This window comes from Xiphias gladius, chromosome 1 (genome assembly GCF_016859285.1).
Source record: "Xiphias gladius isolate SHS-SW01 ecotype Sanya breed wild chromosome 1, ASM1685928v1, whole genome shotgun sequence".
Taxonomy (NCBI): domain Eukaryota; kingdom Metazoa; phylum Chordata; class Actinopteri; order Istiophoriformes; family Xiphiidae; genus Xiphias; species Xiphias gladius.
In genome coordinates, this window is record NC_053400.1 from 18,554,046 (window position 1) to 18,574,052 (window position 20,007).

Sequence of the window (20,007 nt, forward strand, 5' to 3'; positions counted from 1 at the left end):
ATTGTGTTTGTTCATAATTGTAACTTTGATGAAGATCTGAACATATTTTAAGATATATTCCTATATAAATGCAGATCATTCCAAAGGGTTCACAACTATATGTGAGGTGCACAGTATACTGATTAAACAATTTCCATAAATGACATAATTAGAACCACTATGGTTCTGCCCTTTTTTAAGGCTTTTGGGCCTTGATAGCTTGTCTGACAGAGCTCTCTCTTCAGTCTTGTTTTTTTGTTTTGTATTGTTTTGTTTTCATAATGATCTTTTTATTATCGATTTTTTTTTTGCCAACAAACCATAATTCCCCTCATCATATCTTTTTCAACAACATATAAAAATCAGAATGTGGGCGAAAAGAAAAAAGTAAAACAAAAACCCTTCCCTCCCATTTTCCTCACCTAACAAAAACATTGATATATATGTATACAAAATAAAAATTAAATTTAAAATTAAATTTTTCCGATCCCATACAATTACCCATATTTTTAACCAAGACATTAATATTTGCATTATCGCCTTTTCCCAGTTCAGATCAATAAGCGGCTTTGCTTGTAATATACACATATCTATAAATGTATTCCCTTATGCTCCTTTACTCTTCGGTCCTGTTTGTGCAGCAGGGCCAGCAGGAACCTGCTGAGGGAGACGAGGCGGACAGAGGAGGTGCAGGTGCAGGAGCAGGTGGAGCAGCTGCAGGCGCTGGGACGGCAGCAGCAACCGGAGGCACACCCAGCCCAGGAAAACAGTCCACTAGTGGAGAGCGCAAAGCCAAGAAAGAATCGAAGGATAAAGACAAATGTGTTATTTTGTAACATATAGCGTGTCTGTGTGAGTGTGCGTGTGAGTGTTTTGTGCATTTGCTTATTTGTGAGGACGGGGACAGCATTTGTTTCTCCATGGACTGGACACCCCACTTGATGACATACAAGGGAAGGAGACAATTGAGGAGAGACGCAACAAGACTAACAGAGGATTTGTTGTTTCCAAACCACTGGTGCCTGCTATCCTCTAAACTTAGACATCAGAGGAAGGGACACTACAACGACAACTACCCCTGATCTTTCATAGAGTCGGCCAAACTTTGTTACACGTTGCACAGTGCACTATATTTGTGATGTGGGGTCAAGTTTATCCGGGGTGGTGTATTTTATAGCAAAAGACATAATCTGAAGAAACAAAATGTCACGCTTTCACCATGTTCTTTTCCCAAACAAATCATTCATTTCACTCACTTTTCTTTATTGCAGCTTATAAGCTTTTTTGTACTTATCAATATTTACAAAACATATATATACAAACCCACTTTTTTTGGTTTTAGTTGAGCTTTTTAAGTTAGCTGTCAATGCCAAGATTCACATTTTATTTATATATCTGTGTAACAGGTAGCTTTGGGGAGCGGTTTTATGTTTTCTCTGTAAACTGAAAGGGATTTTCTCATAATAATGCCTGTTGGAAATCAATGTAAAAGTATTTGTGTCCCCTCCGAAACGCTATGTACTTAAGGGTTACTTAATGCCAGATAGCTGCCAGATACTGTAGCTTCATAACAATACCCATCACAGCTTGCCCTGTTCAGATTTGCCTTAACAGAGAATGGCAGTGTTGTATTCTGCTCTGTTTGAATGTGAATGTGTGTTTGTTCTCATGTGCATGGTATGTACAGTACACATGTGCTACGTCGTATAATGGCGTGCGGTACACATGTCCCATTTCACTGCTGTAACAAGTTTCAAAATTGGAAATAGCCAAATCTTTTACACTGTATAAGTTAAGCAACAAATTTGGGACATTTAATTTCTTTTATATTGTGATTCTATTTCACACAAAAAAAACAAAAAAAAACTGCGTTTGGGACAGTCAAACTTAGGACAGCGTTGCAGATTTAGACTGACTACTTTTGTCTGAATCTGATGTTTACTGCGTGAGACACAACTAGCTTTTGGCAGATTAGATATTTATTAGATCGCACCCAGTTTAGAGTGTATGGTAGTTCTGAAAGTCCCTTTACTTTCTCACAGTCTCTTCTGGCCGCTTCCTGAAGAGATACAGAGTGTGTGCGTGTGCGTGTGCAGGCACTATCATGATCTCCTCTCTTAGGTTCTGGATGTAGAAGTTCCACTGCAGCCAGGTTTCGAAAAAAAATTACCACAGAATTCAGTAATTCTCACGCAATCCTCCTCTGAACTAGGAAAGTTCACTTAATATTTGTGAAAATGTGCTGTTCTTATCCACAAACTGGAATCCAAACTCCAAAAAGGTGACATCAAGATATATGACATGATTATCAACTCCATTTACAGTGTTGCATAGATATTTTCCTCCTGGTTCTCCACAGTTCTTCCCGGGTTAAACTCAAAGTCACCTCTTGTAGCCCCTTCTTTGCAGAAATTCACATTAGCCCCTCTGTCAAATTCAGAGAGGGGTGAATGCATCTGTTATTTGTGGAAAATAAGACCTAATGGTGAGCGTTGACAAAATGAGCTGCCCTGGAGATATTGGATATACATTCTGAGTACTGAAATTCTGTGGTACGACCTTTTAACCTGTGTGGATTTCACTGCAGCATTGAGCGTGCAAACACATGATGTACATATTTACCTAACGCATTCTTATAATGGATTTAGCTAGTGGTTTGTGCCATTGTTGTACCATGGGACTGCCTCCTGAGAAACTTTTCTATCTATACATTCCAATTGGTTGCCTTGACTCAAGCCTTCTGTTACAGACTGAGGGAGACAGTTGTCACAGGAGGTCTTTGCAGTGCTTGTAAAGTGGTCTTTGTTACTTTGTTCGGTAAGAACAAATTACATGTCAGGACAGGAAGATTACATGGAGGCAGCAGGCTACCTACTGTGTGGGAACCCTTACTTATGGGCTTCGTGTGATGGCTGGAGTTTGAGTCCGTGTATGTTTTGTATGTATATATATGTATGTGTATATATATATATATATATATATATATATATATATGAGACGCCTTACAACACTTCAGCATATTTTATAGGACAAAAGGAAACAGGCGAATTACCAGAACAAGACAATCCATGCATTTATCACACAAGCATCAGAAATACTCTCAGGCCTTTTATTGAAGGGACATATCCTCGAGTGTCTTTTTCAAATGGTATGCTTTGTAAGGGCACAGTTCCTTGGCCTGTAGTCACTTTCTCCGTCACAACTTTAAGTATCTGTGTATGTATACTCACAACAACTATTTTGACACTTTGAAGGACTTAACACTATATTATATAAGACCCTCATTGTTGAACTTCACAGTAAAAAACAATGAATTAAGCTGCTCCTCTTGTGTTAACTTGGACTACCTGATTAAAGAATAAAAAACCCCTTGGACGTGGTAAAAGAATATTGTTAACTATGTACACTTTTCATTGACTCCTTAGCAGTTTTTGTCCATGCAGCTTAAATAGATAACACATATAATCATAAGGTGAAAGGAAGAAGGCAGAGGGGAAGCTTAGTGGCATTCTGCTTTTTTTTTCTTATTTTTTTGTCTGTCTTTACCAAGTTTCACCTCATTTGTTTCTCAGCCCATCAAGTGAACATGCAGATTAACATTCCAGTGGAAGTTTGAAAAAATGAAACTACACTTAGGGCAATCTGAATTGATTTGGAAGATTTTATGTTGGTTGGTGTAAGAGTGAAAGAGCGTGGAACAACACATGCCGCACATTTTTATTATTAATTCAGATTTACTACTGTGCATTAGCTTGCCATCCCTAGTTATTATTACCAGCATTTGATATTTTTGTTGTAATGTGTTTGTTTCACCCTAGTTTCTATAATGAATTGATCAGAAGGATGCTGTGTGTTTAATATCTCAAAGTGGTTTCTTGTATGCCTCGTAAAAGTGATGGTGGGGTAAATGCTGTAAAATTAGTATTTTGACAAGGTGGTTGTTGAACATATAATCGTTGTAATTGGTTTTGCACTGTTACATTGATATGCACTAACAGAAGAGAAACATACCTCATTTTATACAGAACATAAATTGTGCAGGAGTGCTATTGTTCTTTGGGTACCTTTTTAAAAACCGAATAATGGCCAAAAGAATTATCTCAAGTGGTTGCTCTAAAGCCAGGCGAATCATTTTAATTTGTAAAAGTATGAAAGGGCTGTTTAAATGTTTTGGCTTAAAACGGTAGACTACATTTGTTAAAAGATAGTGCCACTTCAGTAGAACTTGCTGCAATTTGATATATTCAGGTTAGTGGTTCACCTATACCAGGAAAAAGGCTACCAGTACGAAGGCCTGAGTACCAGCACACAGCTCATAGATTATGAGGAAGTTATGAATTACAACAATAGCTAGATGGGTGACATTTGAATTGCCTAACAGGAGCAGTTTTTCTACAAAGGTCGGACGAAAATATGTAGACAACACTGGTATCCATTAAATCAGCAAAAAATGGTGTAGGTGCACCCCTAATTCAGGTAATTTTTCCAGTCCAGAGTCCATCATTTAACCACAAGATGTTCACAAACCAGGGCGACATGCCCAAACTTTAACGTACAAAAAAAAAAGGGGAAAAGGCTGCTTTATAAGGCTTCAGTGTTTTCATCAATGTAGCAGAGGGAAATGTTCATTCTTGTTGTCTGAGACACACATCCAAAGTGCTGAACAGTCTAAAGGGAGACATTTTCTTTAATGCAATATCAGACTCCCAGATTTTACTTTGTGGTGCATGTCTAGTGTGGACTTAAAAGTTAGGCAGTGAAATTTATTATTAACTACCCCAAGAATATAATTTCCACTGTGCGGCTCATTATGTTTATATTTCACATGAAACATACAAGCAAAAGGAACATGTTTGTGAATATGGGAGGTTACTCATTTGTGTTGATTTCAATGTTCATCTATTTACATAAATGACCAAATAATGTATGTAGCCTTTCACATTACTGTCACATATTGTATATGGTGATATATATATATATATATGTATATGTATGTATATGTATATATATATTTATATATGTATGTGTATATATATATATATGTATGTATATATATATATATATATATATGTATGTATGTATATATATATATATGTATATGTATATGTATATGTATGTATATTTGTGTGTGTATATATATATATATATATATATATATATATATATATATATATATATATATATATATATATATATATATATATATATATATATATATATATATATATATATATATATATATTTATATATATATATGTATGTGTGTATATATAAAACAAAATGCCTTATAGACGAGGGACATTCAACCTGATTAGAAGTTACCAGGATAATAAAAGACTAAGACCAATAGTTGGTTTATTGTCATCATTTGTAATGAGCCCTAATCACTTTGAAGATCAGTCTAAGAAATTTGTAAAATATAAACGTCAGTGTCAAGGGTTTACTGTCTGTTGCATCCCCTTCCTACCCGTTTTATCCTGCAAGGACAAATTTCACAAAGTCTAAATTTTCTGCCGCCTGGACAAGATGCAACTCCATTGCTTTTAACATATTTTTTCATGAAATAGTTTGATAGCACAAGTCATTGTCACATCATGTTGACAGGGATCTACATACATGAGCCCACAGTAGCAAAGCAGTTTTGTAACTGACAAGTTAGATTTGAATGCCCTTGTCTCCAAAACTAATGCTCGTCTGTGGCCAATTCAATTCATTATAAATTTTACTTACAATAAAAATGTAGTTCTGCGTCTCAGGTCCCTCAGATGAACGCAAATGTCAAAGGAGAAACTACACAGAAGTCCAAAGAAATGTGTGTAAAACGAGCAATGCGTGACCAGGGCCAAGGTAGACAAACTTTTAACATTTTGAAATTGGTTTACCTAAACACAGACCTGATCATGCACACAAACTGAAGGGCAAACACTAAGGGAGCAGACCAAAAACTCAACACACAGTCAGTGCAGTGTATTACATGTCAGAGCTGTGTGAAACAAGACAGAAAGAAGGCTGTTTACACTCGAAGTGCCGGAGAGGCTCCGCCAAAGCTCATAAATCCTCCTGAAACTTTGTGAAGTGACTTTAATATAGCTGCTCAAGTATCGGAAAACATGAATCTTTGTTTTGTTTCCACTGACATTCAACCACATATAATAATAATGAAAGCAGGTCTGGGATAATGTTATATGGATTTCTTTTGATTGAATTCAAATGACTGACATTAGTAATACTCCACTAGTACAAGAGCCTTTATTAATTATTTTCAGAGTGCCAGAGTGAGCATTAAGAGGACTCAACACAGCCCAACAATTCCTCTGGTACTGCCTCATCACAGCAAAAAAAAAAAACTACTACTACTACTAATGTCATGGAAAGAAACAGCAGTTCCTACCCTCAAAGTGTTGTTTTGTGATCTAACCAATACTTAAATAGGGTAAGATATGTCCTAAAGGGCAGACTCCCACAATATAATGCCATTTGGCAACCCCTCATATCACACCTTGCACACACAAGTTCCTGCATTGTAACCTATACTTATACACTGTTTCATTTTATTTAATAAGTAAATGAGCGAGAGAAGGGTAAGGGACTAAGGACTACAGGGGAAGATAATGGTTGGAAATGACTGATCCTGGACCGCCTTGTCTGAGTTGTGTTCCTATTCTAAGATTTAGATTTCTTTGATGTTTGTTACTTAGTATATACATTAATTTGATCTTTGTCAGTTTTTAATTAATTATTTTATTTCTTTGAATGGACACGGATATAATTTTATTATTCTCATATGAATGAAAATGAGCATTGACATAATATATTGTATGTATATTCTTCTTTGGCTCATAAAAAATATTTTTTAAGTGAATCTAAATGACTGAAGATATAAACAATACATGCCTGTGAGAATTTAAGGGGCTTTTGGGCCATTAATAACTAACAAAGAACGTAAAAAAAAACCAATAAAAAACAGTCACCATCCAGAAGTTATTTCCTAAATACATTTACATTTTAGCAGTTAAGAGATAAATATTTTTTAATGACCGTCCACTCTCAGGTCTGACAGAAAGCTCTCCCAATGGTGTCAACTGCCACGACTCACCACAGTCTGGCTGCTGTTTTTATGTAGCAGAGCAGGGAGAATACCAGGCCGCTGGTCCCCCCCCAAAAAAACCCTCAGATTCCGTCTGCCATTTAGTTTATGGTAATTTGATAAAATTGTACATTTTGTTAGAGAATTTCCACCACCTAATATCAACTGTAGTGGATCCCGCAGTTACCTAATCTTGTGGCCGTCTTGTAGAGGGGTACTAGTTTGAAAACCTTAATCATATTTGTTCATCTTACATGGTAAGTATTCCTAAATAAAGCTGTCTTATAAATTTACCACAAGTAGTATTGAGGCATAGGAGTACTGATTCTTTTTTGGCTCTATGGGAAAACAATGAAGCTGCCATGTACCACTATGTGCAGTGTAGCTGATGTGAACTTTGAGGTGACAGGTAAACACAAACGTACGCCAGTTGAAAGAAGGCGTGAGGAGAAAAGATACAGCGGCTACCATGACTGAACAATCAACACGCGTCATTTTGCTTCTCACTTTTTTGTAGTTTAATCAAGCTTTATCAACCAATCACAACAAGTATGTAGTCAAAGAGTGTGTTTCGTGAGTCTATGTAGGTGCATGGCAGCCATGGATGTGCAGTATTGGTCCAACTATAAAAAGGAAAACGAAACTTCAGTTTCTGATATAAATGAAAAAATAAATAGAACTGAAAGCACTGAAAAAAAGCAATATGGAGGTTCCTGCTCACAGAGGCAATGTGAGGGTTTAGTCACAGACGACACAATGTCTGCTCTGCTAAAGTATCAACTTATGTAGTCCTTTTAAAGTGCAGATTTCATGTTGTGTGTACCAAATTTACCAAACTCAAACGTTTTACATGCTGCAATCAAAGCACTTCCTGCTTGTATCATAGGTTAAATGAAGCACAAAGGGCCCAATATCATGTAACAATGCTTACAAAATCACTGAGCTGAGAACTGACTGAAAAGCCCAAACTACCAGATTTCCAGCCTGTAATTGACTGACTGCTGAATTTCAAAAATTACTGAAATAACAATAAGCAAATATAAAACAATGTATAACAGTCTCTTCACGGACTCTTACACCACTGAAGGCCCTGCAGGAACCGACTTTAATGTCCAATTTTATTTCAGAGAGACAGGCCTGAATGTAATTCAACTCATGGCCTATGAGAGGTATTGTGCTACAATGCATGCTATTTTAGAGTTTGATGTTTTCGTAAATCCATCTAATCTCTCCAAAACATCAACACCAGGTATGATTTTAAAAATACCAAAACAAAACAAAACAAAACAAAAAAAACCTACTCCTATGTCATCCGTTTCCTCACAAGGAAACATCCAAATGAGTGAATGATCGCTGTCACTTGAGCTCTATAGTACACTAAATTAAGACAGTACACAGGAAAACTGAGTGTGACACTGGGCTATTGAAAATGTACATACAACACTCAATTAGAGGAGAAGTTGGTAACATCACTTGAAAACTTTACTTACAAAGACCTAGGGCTGTACAATAGCTTCCTAAATATAAGTAAAACATGTGCACAGGGTTGTTTAATGGTAACAGCACAACTGTCAGAAAAACCCTACACTGAGGTAAACACTTGTCTATACAAAATAAAATAGTGTTATCAACCTCATGGCTACAAATGTGCCAACTAAAACAGTTGATATTCTAAAAATAAAGTTCAGAAAATTTCCAGGTGCTTTAAAGTGGCAGAATTTGGCTGCAGTTAGAACTGCCGCTGAGTTCCTTTGAAGGGCTTGAATCCACCCACGTTGCCACCACTGGGAATGGAGTTGCTGGTGATCTGTACAATTCGGTTCATTCCAGACGAAGAGTGACTGCAGAAAGACAAAGTTCAAGTCTAAGATGGCTGGTAACAAGTGTCATGCCATTCAGTTTTCCCATCTTTTATTTATAAATCTGGTATACCTTGAAGGAGCCATCATGCTGCCTCGGGTGTCTCCCATCCTGCGATTATCAGGGAAACCTCCGCCCTGGGAGCTCGAGCCACCATGCCACTCTTTCCTTAGTCCCTGCTCCCTGCTGTGACGCTCCACCACGACCTGACGGCCAGAGCTGAATGGCTGCAGAGACAGGAGAGATTTGGAGTCAGCAGTCTTCTATGAACTGTTACAGGTATGTGTGAGCTACAGCTTAACACAAACTTTTTTCTTGAAAACTCAAGATGCAGCAAAATGACTAATTTTACATGTGAAAACAAAACATAATCTTGCAGGTCTGCAACACTGGACTAACATTACTTCAATAAAAACAGGCACACTAAGAAAATTATTTCAATTTCTACCAGCTGAGAAGAGTGCTAAGGATTATTTTCATCATCAGTTATCCAATGTAGTAACTGAGTCTACGAAATGTCAGAAAAAGTGAAAAATTCTAGAGGAAAAAAAAAGGTGATATCTTCAAACTGCTCGTTTTGTCTGACTAAGTGTTCCAAACCCAAAATGTATTCAATTTAAAATGAGATAAAAAAAACAAGTGAAAAGCAACAAATATCTCCAATATGAAAAAAACGGGTATCAATGAACGTCTAATTTTTTTTGGATAAATGACAATCAAAGATCAAAGCTGAAGTTAATTCTGATTCAATCGACTAATCTTCAATTACTCATTTCTGTACTAGTTTTTAAAGAATTTTAAGACTTAAGGTAACCTTCATATTTTTTGAATGACCTGTCAATATCTTGTACCATTAGTAGAGGAGAACCCAAGAAATGCATTAATACTCGGCTTAAGGTCAGCTGACCTGATCACTCATCACCATGGGTCTTCCTCCATCCCGATCATTGAAGCTGCTCCTTCCACGGCTGGCTGAGGAGCCTCCTCTGAGTGCCGGGCCGGGACCCTCTCTGCCAGATCGCTCAGGACGCATACGCATAGGTCCTCTGCTCAACCCAGCAGCGGAGAGATTCAAAAGAAATTAGCTTTAAATACTGTGGGGGAGTCAAGTCACAATGTTTGTTTTTAAAAAAAAAAACTGCATTAGTCTTTACCGCATATCTCCTTTGTTGGAGTTTATCCCTCCATCATTCTTCCATCCATGCCCTCCATCCCTGGGCGAGCGGTTGTGCGACATGCCAGGCATGGTAGCTCTGGCTCCCATAGAGCGATCGTGCATGGGCACAGGTCGTCTCTCATCTCGGTCCCTGCGGTCGGTGTCCCGGAGTTCGGTGCGTGGAGGAGGTGGTGGCTCAGCTCTGCGGACTGTTTCAAAATTCTTGGGGTAGCGCTCAAAGCCGGAGCCCTCTCTGTGAGGAGCGGGGCGACTTTTTTTTACCTCTGGCTCACCATCAAATCGGTTACGTCTAACAACAAACCAAAGACCAAAATCGGGTTAGTCGCAACACAAAAAGGGAAATTAGCTAGTAGGCAGCATAAAACAGCTCATCTGTTAGGTCAGGAACACAGAGCCCAAGTATTGTGGACAAGAGGAGAATAACATACATGTCATATTCTGAAAGATTTCTTTTGTATTTGATAACTCTTTTGGTCCACATAGGTTGCCTTTTTACCCAGTATTGCAACAAACCAAGAAAATTCTTGATCTTTTAGTGAATGACACACTTAACATTGAAAACACACACAAAAAACCCCCAAGAAACTATGCGGCCCTGCGACTCGTCCTTTCTGTAAGACTTTTCCAGCATTAACAACACCAGGAACATGAAACTGAAACAGTTAAATGGAATTCAGTCGTTTTTTAAATTATTATTATTTGTCAACAGTTGTACCTGTCGTACGTGTTGGGCTGTTCGACAGCAGCGTCTGGAAACCGACCCCTCTCTCGGGGATTGAAGTTCGAAAAGCGGTTCTGCTGCCGGTTATAGTTCGAGCCTTGGTTCAAACGGACATCAGATTCAGACTGCATCTTCTTGTTGCCATTCCAATAGGGATCGTCTCTCCGACTGTAACATTAAACACATACAAACTCCATGAGCCTATCATTTGTGTTACATGTTCAATTTAAACAACATTATATTTGCTTAAAGATGGTTATGCGTTGATGTAAATTTCAACTGGCAAAACCCCCTAATAAACACTAAGCAGCAAAACAAACCCCAAATGGCTTTAATGAACGGGAACAGCAGCAATACAAGAAAGACAAGGAATATCTTAAAGGTGACAATAATCGACTATAATCCATATAAAACTACCAGGCTGTCAGTATTTGGCGTTGATGTGGCCTGAAACAGAGTTTCAGTTTACAAACAAACAGTATATACTGTGTCTTATAGATGTGAGTTCATTCGATACCAGAGAAATTCACTAAACAGTCATTGTTAATCAGATGGAGAAGAGTTGAAAGGCAGTGAAGATGGAATCACTGAGCAGTCCTAAAGAGAGTCTAAAGTATAATTTAACAAATTAACATACCTGACTGAAAAACCAGATTAGTTTCAGTACCAAAACTCAAACTAACCCAAAGTTACTTTTCAGAAAAAGATGGATAAAAGATGATATCAGTTTATCTACCAGTTAGCCCTTGCCAGATGTTTTGGACCCCGCTAGGCAGCTTTCTTTTTCCCTTTCTATGACCCTTTTAGGTACTTGAGTTTGCTTTGATTCTTCAGTTTAAAAAAGGATCCCTGATGATTAATACTGTTTTCTTTCATAGGCAACATTTTTCAAAAAGATAAAATGCTAAACTATTTAAGTTTGTGAAGCACTGCATTACAAGTCCCAACCAAAGTCCAACAGTTTTGTTCATAATCACACCACCAGAAAACTGCTGAGAGAGAGAAATTTAAACAGTGTAGTCTGTACCTGTGTTCCACTTCACGGCCTCTTTTGAGGTTGTTTCTCTTTTCTTGCTCATAGCGAAGCTGCTCCTGCTGCCTCCGCAGCTCCTCACGTTCCCTTGCCATGCGCTCCGCCTCTTTACGACGTTCCTGAAAGACCCAATATTAAAATGCACTGATTAAAGTCAATTACTGAGACGTGGATATAATTATACATTTAAGAACAGTGACAAAATCACAAAGTCTGCGTGGCTTTAAAACCTTTCTAGAACCTATTTGGAAGCATTTAAAAACAAGTGGTAAATGACAAGCCGACTAATGACTAAAAACTATTTATTGCTGCACAGCTGTCTGTCCCCTTTTCACTGCCTGTCACCTGAAAGCCTGGACTGGAACTGCTCAACATAATCACTAATCCCTGAGGTGGACAGTTTCCAGTGAAGTCTGAAGGTTTGACTGTGGAAAGGTGCTTACTCTTACAAGCAGGTGAATTTGTTCATGCTCACTCTACCTGCTCAATACGGATTCTTTCTCTCTCAAGCCTCTCTCTCTCCAAGCGCTCCCTTTCCAGTTTTTGTCTTTCCATCTCCAGTCTCTGGCGCTCCCTGAGCAGGTTCTCCCGTTCTTCACGCTCCCGCAACAGACGTACCCGCTCCCGTCGTTCTCGTTCGGCAATCTCACGCCGCCTAAAGAAAGACAAGAAAACATCCATCATCTTACAACTTTAGAACAATAGATAACAATACAAGCACACCTAAATTTTAAATCCAAAAAATGTTTAAACTGTGTACTGTTCCAGGATACCTGCGCAACTCTACGGCTCTACGGACACGCTCCAGACGAGCCATCCGTTCACGCATCCTCTGCTCCTTCATCTTTTCAAAAGGAAGGATGTCTTTGTCTTCCCCCTTGTTAGTAAAAGGTCGCTGTTTGTCTTTCATCATCTCTAACTGGGAGGGGAAAATAGAAATTGAATTTAAAAAGGAAAAGCTCATAGGTGAAGCATGGTAAAAGAATATACAAACTTATGTGTCCGTAGAATCAAGAGTTTCATACCTCTTCAGGAGGAATCAACCATTTTGGCCGCCTTTGAATATTCATGTTGAGAGGGGGCTAAAAAAAAAAAAGAAAAAGAAAAAGTTTTAAATCATATTAACATCTTCTGATCTTCTGACAAAATTTATAATATCCTTTAAAAATATAATAAAATCAAATACAAATAAAAGGTCTTACTTTATCAAAATACCTGCCCCTTCTGAAAGGTCTCATTTTGCCAAAGTTAAAATCTCCTTTGGCATGATCTACCACCACCATCTTGCCTGGGCTCTTTGTCCCTATAGAAAAAGAAAATAATTATCAGTGAGAACAGACATATGCCCATTAAATAACTGTATTGGATTCTCTAAATTAATGATGGGAAGAGGTTTAAAACCTACGCCCATGCTTTCTGTCATCTTTCTTCGAAGAATCTTGTCCCAAGTTAGATGAAACAGACTCAGATTTTCCGCTTTTGGCCTCCGGTTTCTTGGATAAATCTTTTTCTTTTTCTGAAAGTTTATCTGATTTCTTGTCTTCTTTTTTGTAAGATGGCTGTGCTCTATGTGTAAGGAGAACAAAAGAATAAGTGTGCTTTCAATCCAACAAAGGGTCAACTTTTCAACTTGTTCTATCACTCACTTGTTTGTCCATTTTATCCCTATGGAACTGCGCTTGTCACTTGATTTGCTGGAACCTGCTTTGTCCTCTGCTTCTTTCTTTGAGGGCTCTTTTTTGAATGGATCATTTTTGGCCTGGAAAAACAACAGAAGTGAAATATAAAATGGACAAAGGCCCACAATTTTTCCATACATAAATGGAAAGTGTTAGACCAATTAAAGTCTCTTCGAAAACAATTTCATCTGCTTCTTAACTTACCCTTTCAACATATATCTGCTGTCCATGGAGCTCTGTGCAGTCTAGGTGGGAGACGCACCGTGTCACTTCTGTACTTGAAGACATAGTCACCAAGCCGTAACATTTTGAACCAGGACTGCGAGCATTTGTAACCACCTTGGCACTTAAAACCTTGTGGCACAAATTTTATTTTATTATTTTTCTATGACACTGAACATAAAATGAATGATTGAGACATTCAAAATAAGCAACCACTTATTCCAAAAAACTGCACTCATTATTTACCTTCCCATATTTACCGAACAGGTTCTTCAGATCAGCTGCTTTGGTGTTCGAGGACAGGCCACTCACCCATATGTTACGAGAAGAGCTGCTGTTGCTGCTGCTGACGACTCCTGATCAAAGATGTTTTCCAAAAGACAGTCAGTCACATCGGGGAATCCAAAAAAATAGATATTGAATCAAGTTGTCAAAAAAATTATTTCTAAAAAAATTTGGACAATATCTTACCCTTTTCATCTTTTGCAGCTTTTCCATCTCTGTCTCTTGAAGAGCTACGAAGCAAATGTTGCAACAACAAACAGATGAAAATGAGTGAAGGTAAATAAAACCCTGATGTAAAGTGATAGACATACATCTAGTGGATTAAAAACAACATATTTTGTACTTTTCAGAAAAAAAAAAAATCCTGTAGGCAAGGCGTGGATCTGAATCAATGTCTCAAAGGCTTCATTGCTTTTCCAGTGGTGAGATGGGTCAAGTTGTCAGCCAATTTATTCCCTGGACCAATGAAATCTTCGGAGGTTTGTTCAACTTCACAGCGAATCATTTGACCAAAAACAGAGCGAGAGAGAGAGAAAAAAAAAAAAAAAAAAAAAAAACTGCCATCACGAGGACTAATGCTCTTTTACAATGCCTTGTGTGGAAACTGGAAAAGGCTTTAAAACTGCTGGAAAGGTGAAAGTAACAAAATAAGAGGTGTTTTCTCAGCTCCTGGTTAATGTCACAATTTAACCAACTTCAGAAAAATAAATCAAAGTAGTAAATGGCAGGATTAGGTACATCAGTGAACATTTCCCTTATGGCACAAAAAAAAAAAAAAATCTTGAGGCTACCCACAATGTTGCGTTCTTAGTGAGCTGGACTTGGTAGTAGTATCAAAGAACTGACATAGAAAGACAAACCTCTTTGCTTGACCTGATGCCCCAGTAGTGGAGGGGCCTTTCTTCCCAGTATCCTTTTCTTTATCTCCCGTTTCGGCTTTCTTCAAGGAGTCTCTGCCGTCTTTCTTCATGGGCTCACACCTGGATCCATCATCTTTCTTACCATCTTTGTGGCCCTCTGTCTCTTGCGCCTTCATGTCATCATCTGGGCCCATCTCAGCAGAGGCCTCTGGCTCATCAGTGCCCTTCTCGGCATCTGGATCTGGAAGTTTCACATGTTTACCTGTTTCCAGGAGATCGTCACCATCAACATCTAGGGTGATGGCATCTTCATTTGGGATTGAGACGGATAGGTGATCATCCTCAGCTTCTTTAGAGGAATTCATGGCTTCAGCATCCATCTCAGCCAGTTCGGTCTCCTCCTCTGGGTCAGCATCCTCATCCACCTCTGGGTCAGCATCCTCATCCACCTCTGGGTCAGCATCGGCATCGACCTCTGGCTCAGCCGCTGCATCCACCTCTGGCTCAGGCTCTGAAACAGCTTCTGACTCAGGTTCAGCCTCAGCCAGGGCCTCAGCCTCAGGCTGAGCGAGGCTGTCCTCACAGGGTGCAGGCTTAGAATTTTCACGAGTACCATCATCTGTATCAGTTACATCTGAGGGATTTAATAAGGATAAACATGGCAAAACACAACTTTTAACATTCACATGTCGCATGTTACTTGACCTAAAGAGTAGAATAGAAAGCACATTTAGTGTTAATGGTCATCGGGGGCGTAGACACCACAGGAAGACACAACACACAATCTTCACTGAAAATGGGGGGTGATTCAGTGCTCTTCATTTCTTGACACATGTAAGGTACTGATTCATTTTCAGTTCATACTGAACGTGCAATTCCAGATGTTTCCTACAATATTTGGCAGTTCTCCAGTTGGGAATCTTGGGATAAAGTTCAAATAAGGAAGAAAAACTCATCAGTTCATCCTTCAGTTTTCTCCATTATGCAAAATGCATCCCCAGCTGGTCAGTCCATGGAAAGTCATCTGAGTTTCAGGAAGTCTTGAACATCCTCCATTATTTCTTCAATATCAATGTCATCAAAGTCTATCAGCAGATTTGAGAACACTCTGAAAAATTATTTTTCATCATCAAATCCAACCTGCTGTAATGTGTCTCATCAACTGTACACAACTGTAATCAAAAAGTGTGTCCCTTTGGTCCTAACAGTCTGTCCTTGGCAGTCCCACTCCACTCTGTATGTCAGATCTCTTCACTGCACATATGTTTGGGGTGCTTTCAGCCGGCAGCTTTGTGGAATTTTGATGGATGTTGTCTGTGATGAATGTATGAAGTCTCTTGATCTTTCAGCTGCCTGACACAAGGCCTCAGCATCTTTATGAAGTGTTTCGAGGAGTCTAGCGGTCCTTGAGCTACCCAAGTTCCAGCCTCATTCACAGGCCGTCTCACCTGGCAAGGCCTGTAATAAGGTGTCTGATTCCTGTTGTAAAGGGAGTGAAGTATTCGGACCCACCCTGTTCAGTGGTCTGTCCACCAGTGTTGTCAATCAAAATGTCAGCGTGAAAGTGTAATGATCCTTGAGTTCTACAAGTTGTTGCTTCTTCCAATTCACTAGACATAATAAAATGTCAGCTTGTTTGTGAACCTTCACTCTTTGTTTCCATGGGCAATGCAGGAAGTTGAATGCCAGAGGATATGGAAACCCACTCAATCAAACAGAACTTTTATTTAAAATATTTTGAGTAATCCAGGGAAATTGGGTACCGTAGTCAAGGCAACCCACATCCAATGTGTGTAGTAAATGTGAAAAAAACTGGAGTTGTTCTTCAGAAATGTCTTCATTAAGCATGTCCTTATTGCTCCTTTTAGTGTATTCTGACCTAGATAACGCAGTAGCTAGCAAAAGAATGATATACCACTAAGTCATCATAAGGTGTTAGCTGTAAAAAAGAAACCTAATGTTAGCATTGGTCATTAGTATGCTAGCATACATACCTTTTTCTGATTCGTACTCTTCAGTTTCCTGGAAAAACAAAAAAACATACAAAAGATTTAAAAAAAAAAAAAAAAAAAAAAAAAAACACACTTGAAGTGAGACCACAAATGTTTCCGTGCAAGAAGCACAGCAACAAAAGGGAAGTTCTGGCTATTTTATAGAAATAAGTCATTATTTATTTCAGTGGTTTTTCTGTATAAAATTATATGCTTATACTTTGACTCAATGAAGCAATCCCACAGCTACAAGGTGTAGTTTAAAACTAAGTGCTGACAAATACATAGTCTATGTTTTTGCCAATAATTTTACAGAAGTTTGTGACATTGTATTCCGTTATTGTGTGTTAAATGGAACTGGAGAAAAAAGGTCTGTATTACAAGTATGAGAACTTCATAAACAATACTATGTAGCATGTTAAGAGCAGTTAAGTATCTTTACTGCTTCCTGTCACACATTTTCTAACACTCTTTCAGACTTTAAGACTGACTTCCTAGCAACCACTAGAACTCTTGTTGGAATGGATAGATGTTTGTGTGGTCTCCTTTGGCAACTCAAAAATTCAGGTTAGAAAGAGCTTTTTGGTGATCAGATACACACTTGACCAAAAATACTTGTTCAAAACAATTCACTGCCAACTACTAATGCACAACAACTTCCTACAAAAATGGCTTAAGATGATCACTGTGTGATATCCTTATATCTGTATCTAGACAATTTGGCAGGAGAGGGTTAAAAAAAAAAAAAAGAAAAAAAAAATCAACAGATTTGTGGCAAACATTAACAACAGAATTTTGTGCCACAGTCACCTTGGAAAACACATCTTCTGCTGTGGTGTCCGCATCTGAATCCATTTTTTTCCCTGAAGGGTGAAATAAATAGAGAAATGAAAAATCAACATGAAAAAAAAACAACAAAAAAACATACGGACTTGATTCGCTACCCTGTCTCATTAACGAAATCAAAAGCAAGATTACCTTTCGCTTTTCCACCCTTCCGAGGTGATGCATCACTTGAAAGCTGGATTTGAAAGTTTTCTGGGTCTCCACCTTCATCTTCAACAGCCTTGGGGAAAAAAAAACAACTAATAATTTAATAAAAGTCGAAAATCAGTTAAAAATGGAATTTATAAAAAACCCAATAGAGTAACAACTTATAACAAATATTTGCAGGTTCCTGATTCTCAAATTCTCAATTTGATGCTTTTCTTTGTCAAACATGGTTTTCAGCTGAATATCTTTGGGGTTTTGACTGTTAGTTGGACAAAACAAGACATTCTGAAATGTCACTTTGATCTCTTGGAAACTGCAACAGGCATTTTTCCAGTATTTTTTTGACATGTCATAGACAAAACGAATAAATGATTAATCGAGAAAATAATCAGCAGATTAATCGATGATGAAAATAATCTTTGCTGCCCTAATACCCAAATTTCAATTCTGAAAACCTTTAGGGCAACTGGTTCATATCAAATATGTTCATCTTATTCACTGTATGTTCGAACTCTGCTGCTTGAAAGGCAAATAAAGAGTTTTTCTGGCAGAATTGAATCATTGCATGTCACAAAATCCTGTTAAACTTTTTAAAAATCAACATCAAACCAGCAAACAGCACTAAATATAGTTGCACTAAATAAAGAGTTATGTGAATTCTGACATCTCTTCATATATCCATCTAGACCTTCTATTTCATATACTGAAAACAATTCATAGATAAATAAGGAATATTTCAGTTCATATGTTGGATGGAACATAATTCACCCAGACCAATCGAGAAAAAAATCTAACAAAGTTGAAACACAGATCTGCTGCCGTTCCATTTAAATTCACCCTTAGATGAGCATGTGCATGGTTCATAAATCATTTAACAAAACAGCATGATACATTTTCTTTCAACAGCTGAACTCAATCACGTCCAATCTGCTACTGTGAGCGCTCAACATACTTGATCACGTACAGCCTTAAAGGTTCAGTAATATTAACATTATTCACGTCATTTTGAGCCCTTTCCTGTCTGTTTGGAGACCCCTCATTTGATTTAACGCTAAATTTACATTTTAAAATAATGTTTGTTGTCGTTACAGTATCATTTCCCCCCGGTATTCATTCAAACTCAAGTAGCTCACACACAAACTTCTTTACCAACAAGTGTGTGTGTGTGTGTGTGTGTGTGTGTGTGTGTGTGTGTGTGTGTGTGTGTGTGTGTGTGTGTGTGTGTGTGTGTGTGTAGCTGTTTACCTAAGGTGTTGTTAGGATAAGTTGACATATAAAGCTAAACTGAGCCAGCGGTCATATCGGTGGTTAACGTTAACTGTTCAGCTAACAGGAAACCTGTCACAACATTAGCTAACGTTAGCAATCCTGCATCGCATTCACGCTTACTCGCACAGAATGGCTTGGTTTTTCAGCTACCTGTCTCAGTCTTGCAAGAAGGACGCTCTTTACACCAGAAGTGTCCAAATTCCTTCGCTTGAGCTCGGATTTAAGATCAACAACTCTTAATTCTGTTATTTTCTTGGACTCTGTGGAAATGGCACCCGACGCCATTTTACCTCAAGATTACTGAATCGTGCGCGTGCGTGCGCAGACCGTTTTGCCAAACTTCTTCTTCGTTGTCTTTATTTGTCGTCATTAAATGTCACGCCGCCACATATTGGGGGGGAGGAATCAGTGAATGAATAAATGAAAACAAATCGGTGTCCCATAACATATTCCAGAAACAAAATCCCAAGCCACTTTCCCATTTAAATGCCATTCATTAATTTCATTCAACCACACGTTCATTCCCTAATTTAATGGAAAACTAGAATGGCACTCAGAGAGCGCAGACCAACGCATATAAAAACAATATACACCAGACTCCAGAGGAAAAAACAATCAAATTCATAGTAAATGATCCAGATCTGCCCCAAAAGTTAACTGGTTCTTTCATGGTCCATGCCCAATGCAAATCAGTTCAGTAGTTTTTACGTAAACCTGCTGACAAACAAACAAACAAACAAACAGACAAAAGTGATCACATAACCTCCCTGGCGCAGGTAACTATTGATCATAAGGTGGTTTCGGTACTGAGTGTTAACTTAAGGTCCCCTTCACTTCAACATCGCAGCTTG

At 38.2% G+C, this 20,007-nt stretch overlaps 1 protein-coding gene and 1 pseudogene across 2 annotated transcripts; one reads left to right on the forward strand and one right to left on the reverse strand.

The window, feature by feature from the left end:
- Positions 1-815, forward strand: part of LOC120789945 — a 4,678-nt pseudogene extending 3,863 nt beyond the window's left edge.
- Positions 816-8,165: 7,350 nt separating this feature from the next.
- sltm (SAFB-like, transcription modulator) lies at positions 8,166-19,473 on the reverse strand. 2 transcript variants are annotated; one of them, XM_040129157.1, is made up of 20 exons: positions 19,307-19,473; positions 17,873-17,960; positions 17,705-17,757; positions 16,898-16,925; positions 14,904-15,537; positions 14,230-14,273; positions 14,005-14,114; positions 13,741-13,890; positions 13,504-13,616; positions 13,263-13,423; positions 13,060-13,160; positions 12,883-12,939; positions 12,631-12,776; positions 12,338-12,512; positions 11,852-11,976; positions 10,819-10,992; positions 10,081-10,392; positions 9,834-9,972; positions 8,999-9,153; positions 8,166-8,907 (listed from the first exon to the last, which is right to left on the reverse strand). In XM_040129157.1, the coding sequence occupies exons 1-20, from the start codon at positions 19,439-19,441 to the stop codon at positions 8,796-8,798; spliced, it is 3,012 nt and encodes a 1,003-aa protein (XP_039985091.1). In that variant the 5' UTR covers positions 19,442-19,473; the 3' UTR covers positions 8,166-8,795. The 2 variants fall into 2 exon arrangements, with proteins under 2 accessions (XP_039985091.1, XP_039985101.1); XM_040129167.1 differs by lacking the exon at positions 19,307-19,473 and adding an exon at positions 19,133-19,236.
- Between the last annotated feature and the right edge of the window lie 534 nt (positions 19,474-20,007).